The sequence below is a fragment of the Gavia stellata genome, chromosome 18 (genome assembly GCF_030936135.1).
Source record: "Gavia stellata isolate bGavSte3 chromosome 18, bGavSte3.hap2, whole genome shotgun sequence".
NCBI classification, from domain to species: Eukaryota; Metazoa; Chordata; class Aves; order Gaviiformes; family Gaviidae; genus Gavia; species Gavia stellata.
The window spans coordinates 16,604,471-16,618,585 of NC_082611.1; the positions used below are offsets into that span (position 1 = coordinate 16,604,471).

A 14,115-nucleotide genomic window follows, 5' to 3' on the forward strand; every position below is an offset into this window, starting at 1 on the left:
AACTCCTCCGGGCTGCAGAGTCTCCCAGAGAGGAGAGACCTATCCCCGTGTGAGGGCATTGAAGAAACCCCCACCATAAGCAGAGCACACGTGGGAGCCTAGCTCCTGCCCCAAACCCAATACCCGCCGGCAGTCGGGTTCCCCTGCCCAGCAGCATGGCACAGTCACGCCGCGGCTCCCAGGAGAGGCTCCAAGTTTGGTGCATGCTCCTGTGTGACATTTAGGGGGGCTGGGTGGTGTGATTGTGCCGGCATTGCTACTTTGGTAAAGATAACCGTAGGCTGGACATAGTCCAATACGAGCATGTCCCAAGTATCATTAGATCCCTGGAAGGGCTTTCCTCTTAGCAGGCCGATGATGTCTGGGGAGCATCCTCTGTCGCTGTTGGTAGCATTGCTGTGAAACACAGACACATCTTGGCAAGGAATCTGGCTTATACATATCAGCCTTCTCAGCGCAAGCGTGCAAGGCTATTTGGGCAGAGAACGCTATCTGACCTCTCTGGCTGTACCAGCCAGCTTTCCCTGCGCGGCTGCCAGCGTGGTGTGTACGGCTGCTGTAGTTTATCAGGGTGGCAGAGAGATTTACCTCTGCTTCATGTGCTGGCAGGATATTCATTCCCTGAGGTTCAGCAGCGACCATCTCCAATAGGGTATTTCTCTGACGCTTTGCCCGCTTATCTGTGATTACAGACCTGTGCTGGTCTTCCCTTTGCTTGTTTGGTCCTTCACCCATCAAGTGCCCTGAAGCCTCAAGCCATCCGTTGTGGGATCAGGCTTTCCCCTGCATATTCAGCATGTAGCACCACGCACGCCAGCACTGGCTGTGGTGCTGAGGGCTATTTTACAGTACAAGGGATAATTAACAGTAAAAATCACAGAACTAGAAATCAAAGACATACAGTATGAGGCATTTAGCGATGCAAAAACAAAGTCTGACTGCACTTTCTCACACGCACATGCTTTTTTCTAGGACCATACACAATTTCATAAGCTCTCTCTCCCTGTATCCATAGGAATCATTGCTGTTATACGTGATATCAATTGCAGAGTGCGTCCCTAATTCTTTGCAAGAGGCTGGCAAAGTGAAATCCCGGCAGTGCTGAAGCAAATGGCAACATCTCCACTGATTCCCACAAAATCAGAGTCTCGCTCCCCCTCTGAACTATACTGTGCATCTCCCAGCCTGTCCCTAGCACTATCTAGGAATAATTTAATATGAAATATCGGGCCACGTGGCAGCCACGTATACTGGAAGTGTATGGTATGCCGCAGAAAGGCCCAGAGCCTTGCGTTCACATCTGTGAAACGAGAGAAAATGCAGAATTTTCTCCAAGCTCCTTACTGTGCTTGAAGCCCATACGCTCCTCAGCTTAAAGATGTGTCCTAACGCTCCCTCACTGGAATTTTCCAGCATTATCTCTTTGTTCATGTATCAATATGTGTCCAGACAATTTCTTCGGGCCACACAGCCATTATGTTAAGAAGCAAGAAGCTGATAACACCAGCAAGCAAGGAGGCCAGTGCACTGACCATTGCTGAAATAGGCGTTGTTTCGCGGGCAGATAAGAGTCTCCCACCTCCATGGGTGGGCCTCTGGGGTGACCAATGTGCGTGGACAGGCACCAAGGTCCGCTCTCCCCTTCCTCTTTATAAGCAGGGCTGCCAGGGCGATGAGTCCAAACCTGCTCTGAGCGTTCGCTGCAAGGAGCCTGAGCCCGCACCCTCCTGCACAATGACGCTGACTCAAGCCGAGAAGGCCGCCGTGGTTGCCATCTGGGCAAAGGTGGCTACCCAAGCCGATGCCATTGGGGCAGAATCACTGGAGAGGTAAGTCCCCCAGAAGCCCTCCCAAGAGGGTGCCTCCTCTGGCTTTGCTGTTAGGATGCGTCTCGTGTAAAACTTGCATGAGCGAGAGCACGCTGGGACTGGTGAGAATTGATGGATGACCTCTGTGTTGTTTGGTATGTCATTTTCTGGAATTATATCTGCGCTACTAAATGCTAATAGATGGCTTCAAAATTTTACAGCGAAACACAGTTTTTGAAGCAATGCTATAGGTTTATTTCTCATTACAGCAATTCAGAAGAATTCATAGCCAGGGGCCCTGGCGAGGAATTCAAAGTCATTCATACTCGGTGTCCTGAAACAGGGTTATCACTGTTAGGAAAAGAACTTGAAGTGGTTTATTGTCCAAGTGATGCACTTTCTCTTGCAATTTCTAGGCATTAAGAGAATATCTGCCCGCTAAATTAACTGGAGACTCATATTTCATTGTTCCAGTTGATAAGTAATGCACTGTTAGGAAACAAGGCGACTGGACCCCCTGCATGAAGTATAGCACAGTAATCCAAAGTTCATACAAATTAAGCAAGCTGGCAGAGGAGAGGTAATAGTCTGGAAATTGTTCAGAGATTATTATGTTATTCAAAGTTATTTAAATGTTATTTACAGCTCAATATAAAGTATTGTGATACTCCTTCCAGGACTCTGAGTACCATTCATATTGGTTCTGGTTCGTTCAGCTCGTATTAGTTTGAAGATCCTGCAAACTGGCTTACAATGTAATATAGGAAATGTAGTGACAATTTGGGGCTATTATTTATTTTAAAATACCCCCAAACCCAAAAAAATACATTAAATTTAAAATTATTTTTAACATTTCATTCTTCTCTAGTACGTACAGATTAGCCCACTGTCTAATCTGCACATACTGCAGAAGAGGTTTAAGAGCAGAAAGAGCTGCTTGATGCAAGCTTCAAGATCCCAAAGCTCTGTGACAGCCGCTGAGGGAGCACACTTCTGTAGCTGGCAGGTTTACACTGCACTTGCTCTGAGGTTTTACCATCTCATGCATGTCGCTTCCACTGCTGAATCGTATTCTCATGTTCTCCTCCAGGCTTTTCTTCAGCTATCCCCAGACGAAAACCTACTTCCCTCACTTTGATCTCAGCCAAGGCTCATCTCAGCTTCGTGTTCATGGCTCCAAGGTCATGAGTGCCATCGGGGAGGCTGTGAAGCACATTGATGACATTAGAGGCGCTTTGGCCAAACTCAGTGAGCTGCATGCTTACATCCTCAGGGTGGACCCAGTGAACTTCAAGGTGAGTGAGCACAGAGACTTTCAGGGATGAAAACTGCCATCGCAGAATTAGTGACCACAGACCATTTTGGCTGATGGCAGCTTGATCCCCGACTGCACTGCACAGCCTTGTCAACTCATGTCGCTCCTTGTTCCCCACCTGATTTTTAACCTGAGATTGGAGCTTTTAATGAAAGATCTGGTCTAGCTCTAGCAAAGAACTACTCAGGGGGCTCCTATGGTTTGTGTTAGAGAGACTCGAGTCTCTGCTGCCGTTGCTGTAATTTATGAACCTCCCTCACAAGTCGAGTTACAGCACCTGTCTTGAACAAAGTAAATCTAAACATTCCTACTTTGTTGCATTCCCCTTTGGGGAGGAAGGAAGGCACAGTTGGAAAAAGGGAGTGGTATCGAGCAGTCCCTTTTGCCCTACACCAAAGGCAACTCTGCTTCTTCACACAGCATCAGGCAGCAGCGCTGACTGGTTGGGACACGTAGTTGTCATCCCAGAGCACGCTGGGACCAAGGTCCATCGCAGTCCCCTAGACTGACATCTCTTACTGACTACGATGGATTTCATCTTGTTTTCCCTTACAGCTGCTTTCCCACTGTATCCTGTGCTCCGTGGCTGCCCGCTATCCCAGTGACTTCACCCCAGAAGTTCATGCTGCGTGGGACAAGTTCCTGTCCAGTGTCTCCTCTGTTCTGACTGAGAAGTACAGATAAACGGCTTCCGCAGAGGGTGAGGGACGCACATCCATGGTGCACCCCGGCTGCCAGGCTATGGGGTATTCACCCCTTCCTATGCAGTCCTCTCAACTCCCCTATGCAGGGGCTTGGTCATCTGCAAAACCCAATAAATAATTCAAATGTGAGCTATGGTCTCTGTGCTTTCATCTCCATGTGTTCCACCTACACCTTACTGTTCAGGCAGGGGTGTTCTGAAATGTCTCCACGATATGGAGGGGAAAATACTAAGCTGTGTAAATTCATGTACTAATTCATGTGCTAAAGAATTCATGTGCTAATCCATGTGCTAAACTGGGTAAATTCAGTGGGAATAACATAACATAACATAATATTCAGTGGGATTAACATAACACTGAGCAGAAGCCCAGAACAGGCTAAAGTCCTGTGACTGCTACTCCTCACCAAAGATATATCCACCAAAGACTGTTTCCAGGCTGACCAGGAAACAGTCTTTTACCTCGCTAGGTTATTGAATGGACCCAGGCTTTTTGTCTGACCTGTCCAAAACCCATCACAGCCTGTTGTGAACAAAACCTGCGTTGCCATATGTTGTGATATGCCCAGAGCGGTGCTGGGCATTGTCTTCCCATGCTCCTCTCCATGGGGTACGGACAAGGTATCTGATGTGCTTCATGAACGCCTTGGGCTATCACACCTGCTAGACAGGTTTGGTAAAGGGACCATCACCTCAGCTTGACATCTCTTATTTTATGTGGGGAATTTTACGTGCATTTGAAATCTGGGAATACTAGTGGCCACTGGAGATGAGTGTTGGTGGCATCTGGGGGACCACAAGTTCCCAGGGTTTCTCTGGAAAGCAGCAACAGGGAAGAGTACAGAACTGATGGTCACCCTGGGGGGAGCGCAGGGATCCTCCATACGTACCTGTTGTGGGCTCACACCAGTGGGCAGCTAAGCACTGCACAGTCGCTCACTCACTGTCCCCCTCAATGGGATGAGGGGAAGAGGAAAGGAAGAATAAAAGCAAGAAATCTTGGGGGTTAAGATCAATCAAACAAACAAACAAATAGAAATAGTTGTTTAATAAGTGAAGGATAAGTGAAAGAAGAGGGAAGAAAACAAAACAAAACAGGTGATTCAAAGGGAACCACTCACCACCTCCCATGGGTAAACCGATGCCCAGCCAGTTCCTGAGCAAAAAAGATGGGTAACCGCCCTAACACTCCCTAAAACCCCCTCTTTTCCCTTTTATTGCTGAGCATGGCATTATACGGTATGAAGTACCGCTTTGGTTAGTCGGGGTCATCTGCCCGGTTGTGTCCCATCCCAGCGTATCATGCACCCCAAAATCTATTCCCTGGGGGGGGCAGAGTGAGAAGCAGAGACGGCCCCGATGCTGCGCAAACGCTGCTCAGCAAAAGCCAGAACCTCAGTGCGTTATCAGGGCTGGCTTGGTCAAAAATCTAAAACACAGCACCGTGGGAGCTGCTGTGAAGAAAATGATTTATTAGGCTACATTCACTGCCCGTGCCTGTCTCAGAGGACTTCTGACATGAAAAGATGGGTGCAAAGTCTTAAGCGCACGCTGATCGACAACCTGAACTGGCATGGCAAGCTGTGGTCCTCATCTCATTTACAAAATTTTGGGACTGTGTTTGGGCAAGAGGGAGAGAGCCTCTGCGGAAGCTCTGAAGCCACCAAATTGCTCAGAGGTGTCACCCAGGGTACCACAGCAGTTTTTAAAACATTCTACATTTGTGGGTCTCAGATAACCTGAACATTTAAATCCACAACTTAGATGGGAGGTCAGCGTCTGGTGTGTCCCTAAGCCCAAATTTGTACCAAAGACTTCGTACAGAGGCTGAGCAAAGGATGTGGCAGTCATCAACCACCATATGCCCTGCAGAACGTCCCAGCGTTTACGGAGAGGCAGGAGCACAAGCTGGGGTGGGAAGAAGGGAAGAAGCCGGGGCCTGACAAGCGTCACAGGATGGACTTTGGGAAGACTATGCACCCACAAAGGAGGTTCTTCCCCGCCCAGGTTTCTCCAGGCTGCTGGAGAGATGGTGTTTCCCATAGTAGATCCCCCGTGGGATCTGGGCAGGCTTGTCCGTGGCTCCTGCTCAGGGGCCCACGGGCCTTTTGGGCAGAGTGGGGATGGATGTGCCAGAGCCTGGAAGACATGAGGGGCCAGGGACACATGTGGGACCCACCCTGACACCCGCAGAGCCAGGGAGGACCCTGGCCCGGCCGGGGGGAGTGCTGGATCCTGACAGGAGGCTTGCGGACATGCTGGCGGGCGAGGCTGAGCCTGTGGTACCCATGGGACGTGCCCGTGGCTGCTGTTGACCATGGGGCAGCCTGGCCGGGCACTGCCGCTGGCCCCTAGCCTGGTGTGGGGCTGGTGCAGTGGGGCAAGGCAGGGCAGGGCAGCTGGGCCCCTGTGGGGCCTCCTCAGGGCTGGGCCCCCCGGGGCAGCCGGGGCCCCCCGGGGCAGCACCACAGCCGCTCCCTGGGCCCGGCGCTGCGTAGCCGCGGCCCTCCCACCCCTCGGCGCCGATTAGATAAGGTTGGGGTGGAGGTGCTGGCTGCTATAAGAGGATGTCCTCGCGGCCGCTGCTGCCACCGAGACCTGCCTGCCACCACCAGCTGCCACCATGCTGACCAGCGATGAGAAGAAGCTGATCCAGCAAGTCTGGGAGAAGGTGCTGGGCCACCAGGAGGACTTCGGAGCCGAGGCCCTGGAGAGGTGCAGGCTGCGCCCAGGGACCCCACGGGCAAGGGGGGCGAGTGGGTGGGAGCCCCATGGGGGGCCGGCGGGGGGGGGTCTGACTGGGGGTCAGCAGCACTGACCGTCCCGCTCCGGCAGGATGTTCATCACCTACCCCCAGACCAAGACCTACTTCCCCCACTTCGACCTGCAACACGGCTCTGACCAGATCCGCAGCCACGGCAAGAAGGTGGTGGGCGCCTTGGGCAACGCCGTCAAGAGCCTGGACAACCTCAGCCAGGCCCTGTCCGAGCTCAGCAACCTGCACGCCTACAACCTGCGCGTCGACCCCGTCAACTTCAAGGCAGGCGGGGGACAGGGGACAGGGAGGGGGGGACGGGGACGGGGCCGCGGGGCTGGGGGCCGTAGCGGTGGTGCTGAGCCCTGTTTTTGCCTTGCAGCTGCTGTCGCAGTGCTTCCAGGTGGTGCTGGGCGTGCACCTGGGCAAGGACTACACCCCTGAGGTGCACGCCGCCTTCGACAAGTTCCTGTCGGCCGTGGCCGCCGTGCTGTCTGAGAAGTACAGATGAGCTGTCGCCCGTGCATGGGTACCATCAATAAAGTCACCTTTGCTGCAGCATTGTGTCCGTCTGTGCCGGGGACGGGGTGGGCTGGGGTGTTGTGGTGCTCCCATTGGAAGGAGGGAGGGAGGGAGCTGCTGGCGAGGCGGGACGTGGTCCAGGGGGACAGCACTGGCCGTGGGCTCCCTGGGTGCCCCCCAGGGCCCTGCCTGCTTCCACCCTGCCCCAGCCTGGGATGCAGCCGATGCTGGTAGCAGGACCCGGGGAACGGAGTGCAGCCTGTCGCCTCCCTGTGCCTGCATCCCTCTGGGGAGCAGGGGGAAGGATGCGCCAAGCCAAATGTGGTTCCCGCATCCCCTTGAAGGATTCTCCGGCGGGGGTAGGATTAATCCCTCCCGGCTCCGTCTATCACAATGGCTGTTTAGGGCTTTATTGGGGATGCTGTGGGAGCTGAGTGCCTGCATGAGCTCCACAGGCAATCAGACAAGTTCACAAAGTAAAAAAAATCCACCACTGACCATTAAGCACAAACACTGTTCTCGAGCTCAAGCCCCTGAGCCACAAATCCCCGTCGACTGCCAGGAAAGTGCCCCCACACCTGCCCCAGGTGTCTGCTCTTCCCCTGGCACCTGGGCAGGGAGGGAGCGGGGCGGGCAGGGCTGCCGTCCAGCACAGGGTCACTGGTTTCAGGGTTTTGGATCCTGAATTAAAAAAAAAAAATCATCGTCTTTAGATCACAGGTGATGGGTTAGAAGATACTGAACTAACCCTGCGTTTGCTCTGCACTCTGATATCGGAGGGAGGAGGTGGGCATTCGTGAGGGATGGAAGAGGGTGCGTCAGGAGAGCGGTGCCTGCGGTGGCCGAATGCGGGCAGCAGCCAGGCGCTGGGCGAGCGGGACCCTGCCCAGACAGAAACACAGGGCTGGGAGTCCCTGGGCCACGCCGGCCCCTGCTCCTGCAAGTGCATTCATGAACACGCAGGGCTTTTCTTCCATCCTCGGCCACATCCCAGTCTACATCCCAGTGTCTTCATGTGCATTTACACCCGTTTATTCTCGTGCTGCCAGTTTGAAGGGCTCTTCTGCCTTTGCAGTTTGCCCCCCTGATGCACGCACAGGCAGCAGACACACCGCCCCGCCGCTGTTTCCCTGGGCTCCGCTTCCCAGAAGATCAGCCCCCCCATCCTCCCCTCCTTCCCTGCTCTGAAATGGTGCCAGCTCAAGCTAATCTCCCCCAAACACAAACGATAAGAACCCTCAGCCACGGAGGAAACACGGGTGTGAACTGTCCCCTGCCTGCCTGCGCCAGCTCTCGAACCTACTGGAAGCACCGCAGGCCCCCTCACCCTCCTCGTCTTCCTCACCACCCTCATCTTCCTTGCCATTCTTGCCTTCCTCGCCCTTCTTGCTTTCCTCGCCTTCATCATTTGGGGCACACGGGGCTCGCCATGGGCCGCTGCGGCGCTGTGTGCCTTCCTTCCCCAGCTGTAAGCTCCTGCTGCTGCAGGCCAGCGCTTGCATCAGTGCCCGGCGCTGATCCCCATGGCTCTGCTGAGTGTCCCCCCTTCCCAGGAGTCAGGGTCACCCAGTCCCCCCGCAGCACTGGGGCCGGTACAGCACGTGCAGAGGAGAGAGGGCTGAGGCTGGGGAGCTCCGGGGTCTGTATGCAAAGGGATGCGACTGCAGTTCGGGGAGCCGGGGGTGAAGAGGGCACACACTTTGGGGTACACTGTTTTGGGGTGCACTGAGGGAACGAGAGCAGTAGGTGCAGTGGGGCAGAGTGGATGAATGGCTGTGTGTATAGGGGCCGCGCTGGATGGCAGGGTGTGTATGGGGCAGTGTGTGTGCGTGCAAGGATGGTGTATGTGCAGGGGCTGTGTTAGCTGGCAGTGCGTGTAGGGGCAGTGCGTGTACCGGGGCAGTTCATGTGTGTGCGTGGAGGCTGTGTTGGATGGGTCAGTCTGTACGCGCAGGTGCCCGCGGGGCCGCGGGCGGGTGGCAGGGGTGCCGGGCAGGCTCGGTCTGTGGGGCACCGACTCCCACACACTACTGAAGTTACAACCCCACGCTGCTGTCCCCACCGCCCTGCCAGAACACAGCCAGGCTGTCCCTGAGCTGCCCGCGCCGGGGGGACCTCAGCCGGTACCCCGCTCCGGGCCCTGAACCCAGACTGTGCTGGGAGGGGACACACGTGGACCCCCCGCCTGTGCCAGCGCAGACCCTGACCCCAGCCCACTGCAGACCCTGACCCCAGCCCACGCCAGCGCAGACCCTGACCCCAGCCCACTGCAGACCCTGACCCCAGCCCACTGCAGACCCTGACCCCAGCCCACGCCAGTGCAGACCCTGACCCTAACCTGAGCCTAACCCCGCGGTCAGCCCGCGCCGGAGGGCACGGACCAGGCAGCCTGCCCTGCTGCCAGCCCTAACCCTAACCCTGACCCGCACCCCGGCTGGTGCGGGGGGCAGAGCCCCCCCCGCCGGGCCCGGGGCCGCGGGGGAGGCGGGCGGCGGTCCCCCTGGCCGGGGTCCAGCGCCGGCGGGGCCGGGGCCGGGAGCGGGGCGGGCCGGGGGGCGGGCGGTGCCCCGACACCGCATATAAGGGCGGCGGCGGCCGGTGGGGGCACCCGTGCTGGGGGCTGCCAACGCGGAGGTGACACCATGGTGCTGTCCGCCGGCGACAAGACCAACGTGAAGGGCGTCTTCTCCAAAATCGGCGGCCATGCCGAGGAGTACGGCGCCGAGACCCTGGAGAGGTACGTGTCCCTCCCTGTCACCCCCTCCCCTGTCTGTCCCCGTCTCCCTCCCATCTGCCCCCGTCCTCTCCCCATCCACAGCTCTGCGTCTCCTGCGTGACCCTGGCCCTGTCTCATCCATCCCCATCTGTCCCCGACCCCCTCTGTCCCCCAGGATGTTCGTCACCTACCCCCAGACCAAGACCTACTTCCCCCACTTCGACCTGCAACACGGCTCCGCTCAGGTCAAGGCGCATGGCAAGAAGGTGGCGGGCGCACTGGTCGAGGCTGCCAACCACATCGATGACATTGCGGGTGCCCTCTCCAAGCTGAGCGACCTCCACGCCCAAAAGCTCCGCGTGGACCCCGTCAACTTCAAAGTGAGCATCTGGGAAGGGGCGGCCAGCCCGGCTCCCCTCCTGCACCCCCCGGGCACCCCCTCGCCTCACCCCCTTGCTCACAATCTCCTTTTGCCTTTCAGCTGCTGGGCCATTGCTTCCTGGTGGTGGTGGCCATCCACCACCCCTCTGTCCTGACCCCAGAGGTCCACGCTTCCCTGGACAAGTTCCTGTGTGCCGTGGGCAACGTGCTGACTTCCAAGTACCGTTAAGACGGCACCATGGCTAGAGCTGGACCCAACCTACCACCAGCCCTCCAACAGCGAGCAGCCAAATGATCTGAAATAAAATCTGTTGCATTTGTGCTCCAGCCCTGGTGTCCTGCTCTGGTTGCTGCCTGTGGGGAGGGAGTGGGAGGGATCTGCTCCGGGGGTCCGAACTGGGGGTCCCCCCTGCCAGGTGGGAACGTGGAGGAAATGGGCTCTGGTTTTTCTGTCTCTCAGAGAGGCAGCGTTTGGGTGGTGGTGCCTGGCAGGTGAACACTGCTCTGTCAGCTGTGGGGCTCCGGGAGCAAGCAGAGCATTTCCAGGCACCGGTGGAAGGGAAAGACTCACGGAGAGTGGCCAGAGTCTGGCCCTTGGGAGCTGCCTGCAGCCCCAGCCTTCCCACCAGAGCACCACGCTGGCATCCCCTCTTGCCCAACCAGCCCCGTGCACCCCTTGCCCCCGTTCAGGCCAAATCGTTGGAGATCATCTCCTGGAAGTGCTTGTGGCAGACGGTGGCGTACAGGGACTCCCGGCGCCTGTGACCCTCTGTGTGGTGGCACAGCAAGGACACCCTGAGGACCTCCGAGTGCAAGGGCATCTTTCTGTGCATCCCCAGCACTTAGGGCTGTGTGGCATCGTACGACTACTGTTTTCACCTAATGCGGCATTGCTGGGGTGTCACTTTGGAGGGGCCCTGGGGGGCTGGCAGGCTGGGGGAGACAGCAGACATGGGAGACTGCAAGGGGAGCAGACGGAGCTCGGACCCAGATCCTGCTCTTTTGTCCGGAACCGCAGCGGGGTAGGGGGTGTCAGGGCAGGAAAATGAGCACAGGGTGCCGCAGTGCTGGTGTCTGCACAGCCCCTGGCCCTTATCGCAGCCCGCAGCGGGGCGGCTGGGGGCGGGGGGGGCTGCGGGCGGCTGATAAAGGAGAGCATGGGCTCTCTTCCAGCTGTGGGTGTGGTGGGAGACGGGGCAGCAGATAGTCCCAGGGGGCTATAACCTGCCAGGTGCTGAGTAAGGCTGCCCCATCCCTGCCAGGGCTGGGAGGTGCTCGGTGCTGAGGTGAAGGTTCGAGAAACCCCCGGGGCAGCACGGAGCCAAGCCGAGGTTGCCACGGGCCCCTTTGCTCCCTGGCGCTTGCTGGGATGAACGCTTGCCCCAGCCCCATGGCCTCCAGCCACCATCAGTGAACGCACCAGAGGCAGCAGAGACCCCAAATGACTCTGGAGAGAGGGAGGCCCTCCAGCCCCCAGGGTTTCTCCTGCAAAGCACCACGGGCTTCAGGACCCATATTCCCACCACACCTGGGCACGGTGAGGAGGGGCAGACAAAGCTGGTCAGGGCATCACTGACCAACCTGATCGACCTTTGCATAGAGCAGGTTGTTGGAGCAAGTTGCACCCTTCTAGCCAGCGTCACCCAGACATAGCTGTGGGCACAACTCTGCTCCACAGAGAGCCTCTGCTCCCTGGGGAGCTCAGGGGGAGCAGGGGCAGGGGGGGGTCAGGGCACACAGGTGTGCAAGGCGGCGTGGGCTAGTGTGTAAAGCACCGGGAAGAGCCAGCGTCAAACCCAGCACAGACTTGGGATGCTCCAAACCCGGCCACAGAGTACCCTCGCGGGGTCCTTATGCACATGGCGTAGGAGCAACGCAGGGGACGGTATGTGCGTGGAGGGGAAGGGGTTGGCGGTTGCACCCACTGCCTCTGCCAGGCTTTCGCTTCCAACAGCTCCCATGGCGTGTTGTGGCCTTAGGCATGACATGTCGTGTGGCACTGGGCAGTGTCCTGGCTCTGCAGCGCTCTCCCAGGGTTCTGCCTGACCAAAGAACCGCTGAGCTCCGAAGAGCCAGGATGAGTTTTGTCCCTGCTGCCACAAGATGGGGACCTCAAGCCGTGGTGCTTTATCGGGGCCAGGCAGAGGGTGCAGAGGGCCAAGCCTTGGTCCTGCCCGCAGGGCTGAGCTGGAGCCTCCAGGCAGGATGGGCTTCCAGCCAGCCCCAGGTCCCGAGCACACTGGGGACACTGGTGCCAGCTCGGCGGGGTGCAGGAGCCCTCCCCAGCAGCCCATTTCCAGTGCTGGGTGCCCCTGCAGCCGGGCACCCCGTGCCATGGCTCACAGCACAGGGGCATGCGAGGCCCGGGCTCCCTTCACTGGGCGTCTCTTGGTGGCCACGGCTTGGTGTGCCCCAGGACGCAGCCTGCCCCACGGCTGCCCCACTAGCTCTCCCAGAGCTAGCCTTCCCGCTCAGCTGTCTCGGGACCTGCGGGCAGCGCAGCGGCAGTGGTCTGGAGCGGGGCAGGTCAAATATTTCCCCCAATGCCCGCCCAGGTTGGTTTTGCAGCTTGTGTTGCTGCAGCCCTGGTGCTGATGAGTTGGAGGCGATTTCTGCATTGCCACAGCAGCGGCAGCCCGAAACGGCACTAGGCAACGTGGGGGAGGTGGACTTGGGGGGCAAAGCCCCCCGACCCAGGCCACGGCAGGGCTCAGGAGGCAGAATCATAGTGGGCAGCTTCAAGGGGAGAAGGAAGATAAACATCTTCAGGTGAGAGAAAACCCTGTTCTGATGTCTCCACTATCTGGAGGCCTTTCTCACCACTCATCAACATTTATTCTTGATGGACAAAGCATCTATGGTTCAAAGATACCCGCAGAACACCACGGTATTTTGTTATCTGATAGTCACCCAACGCAAGTGGCATCTCAGAGCTCATTTCCTCAAAGAGGAACTAAAATGACATCAGGAAACAAGCTTGATGGTTATCGCAACACTTTTACCAGTCTCTTGAGGGGTTGCAAACAGCGTTGTCCAGGTAGTTTGGATACTACCCTTATTATCATCTGATAAAAAGTCATGGCCCTAGAGAGTGCGTCCTGGAAAGGGACACAGAAGTACATACTTCTGGAGGAGGTCAAGCATCCTAGGGGAGTTTACCAGGAATTTCCCATTCAAAACTTAGCAGAGAAGCAGTGGGAAGATACAGAATGGGTTTATTACTGGAAGCTGATCTTAGGACACCAGTTGAGCGATCCTCTTGCTGGAGAGATGAGGGAAAACACCGTTTGTTTTACAAACTGTTCTTCTGTTTATACATCCCATATTGGCATTCGATATGCCAATAGCATAACTCATGAGTGGTGCAGCCTATAGGTCTTTCTCTGAAAAACTGCTGCGTAAGCAGTTTGTTTGCCTTGTGGTTGGACAGTTACTCTATCCTAAATGTCAGATTTTCCGTACTGAACTGATCTTTCCAATTTGTCTACATTCTTTTTAATTTTAACCCAGTGCTTTGGGGTGTTTGCAGCCCCTCCAGCTCAGGCACATCTGAGAATTTAATAAGCGCATTCTCCATTACAACACATAAGTTATTGATGAAGGAACAGTGAATAATAATGTTGAACCAAGGACTGGAATCTGTCACAGAAGGAAAACAGACTCATCTGAAATGATTCATTCTTGGCAATGGCCATGGTTATTACTCATCTCTTTCTTCGATTAAATGTCCCACTGTTTTTTTGTGATTTGAAGTTGACTGCTTTATGGTTCCTTAGTTTCCTCCTTTTACCCTGCTAATGATAAGAGACCCTATTGTCTCGTTTCTGCGACCCCATCATCATCTGCTGCTTCTCAAAGATACTGGCTGTGCAGAGACAGCTTCCATCAGTTGCTGAGGTGAAGGGGCATTTTTTC

At 56.3% G+C, this 14,115-nt stretch overlaps 3 protein-coding genes across 3 annotated transcripts; all 3 read left to right on the top strand.

Annotated features, from left to right (window-relative positions):
• The first annotated feature begins 1,734 nt into the window (after positions 1–1,734).
• Positions 1,735–3,807, top strand: LOC104252870 (hemoglobin subunit pi). Its single transcript, XM_009807027.2, has 3 exons — positions 1,735–1,829; positions 2,899–3,103; positions 3,679–3,807. The coding sequence occupies exons 1-3, from the start codon at positions 1,735–1,737 to the stop codon at positions 3,805–3,807; spliced, it is 429 nt and encodes a 142-aa protein (XP_009805329.1).
• A 2,597-nt stretch (positions 3,808–6,404) lies between these two features.
• LOC132318583 (hemoglobin subunit alpha-2) lies at positions 6,405–7,139 on the top strand. Its single transcript, XM_059826268.1, has 3 exons — positions 6,405–6,541; positions 6,662–6,866; positions 6,964–7,139. Exons 1-3 carry the CDS (start codon positions 6,450–6,452, stop codon positions 7,090–7,092), a joined length of 426 nt encoding a protein of 141 aa, XP_059682251.1. The 5' UTR covers positions 6,405–6,449; the 3' UTR covers positions 7,093–7,139.
• Positions 7,140–9,712: 2,573 nt separating this feature from the next.
• LOC132318586 (hemoglobin subunit alpha-A) lies at positions 9,713–10,527 on the top strand. Its single transcript, XM_059826293.1, has 3 exons — positions 9,713–9,840; positions 9,995–10,199; positions 10,301–10,527. Exons 1-3 carry the CDS (start codon positions 9,746–9,748, stop codon positions 10,427–10,429), a joined length of 429 nt encoding a protein of 142 aa, XP_059682276.1. The 5' UTR covers positions 9,713–9,745; the 3' UTR covers positions 10,430–10,527.
• Positions 10,528–14,115: the final 3,588 nt, after the last annotated feature.

Coding starts and splice junctions, on each gene's coding strand:
- LOC104252870 (XM_009807027.2), top strand. CDS start 1,735: ATGACGCTGACTCAAGCCGAGAAGGCCGCCGTGGTTGCCATCTGGGCA. Junction 1,830..2,898: donor GGGGCAGAATCACTGGAGAG/GTAAGTCCCCCA, acceptor GTTCTCCTCCAG/GCTTTTCTTCAGCTATCCCC. Junction 3,104..3,678: donor TGGACCCAGTGAACTTCAAG/GTGAGTGAGCAC, acceptor TTTCCCTTACAG/CTGCTTTCCCACTGTATCCT.
- LOC132318583 (XM_059826268.1), top strand. CDS start 6,450: ATGCTGACCAGCGATGAGAAGAAGCTGATCCAGCAAGTCTGGGAGAAG. Junction 6,542..6,661: donor GGAGCCGAGGCCCTGGAGAG/GTGCAGGCTGCG, acceptor CCGCTCCGGCAG/GATGTTCATCACCTACCCCC. Junction 6,867..6,963: donor TCGACCCCGTCAACTTCAAG/GCAGGCGGGGGA, acceptor TTTGCCTTGCAG/CTGCTGTCGCAGTGCTTCCA.
- LOC132318586 (XM_059826293.1), top strand. CDS start 9,746: ATGGTGCTGTCCGCCGGCGACAAGACCAACGTGAAGGGCGTCTTCTCC. Junction 9,841..9,994: donor GGCGCCGAGACCCTGGAGAG/GTACGTGTCCCT, acceptor TCTGTCCCCCAG/GATGTTCGTCACCTACCCCC. Junction 10,200..10,300: donor TGGACCCCGTCAACTTCAAA/GTGAGCATCTGG, acceptor TTTGCCTTTCAG/CTGCTGGGCCATTGCTTCCT.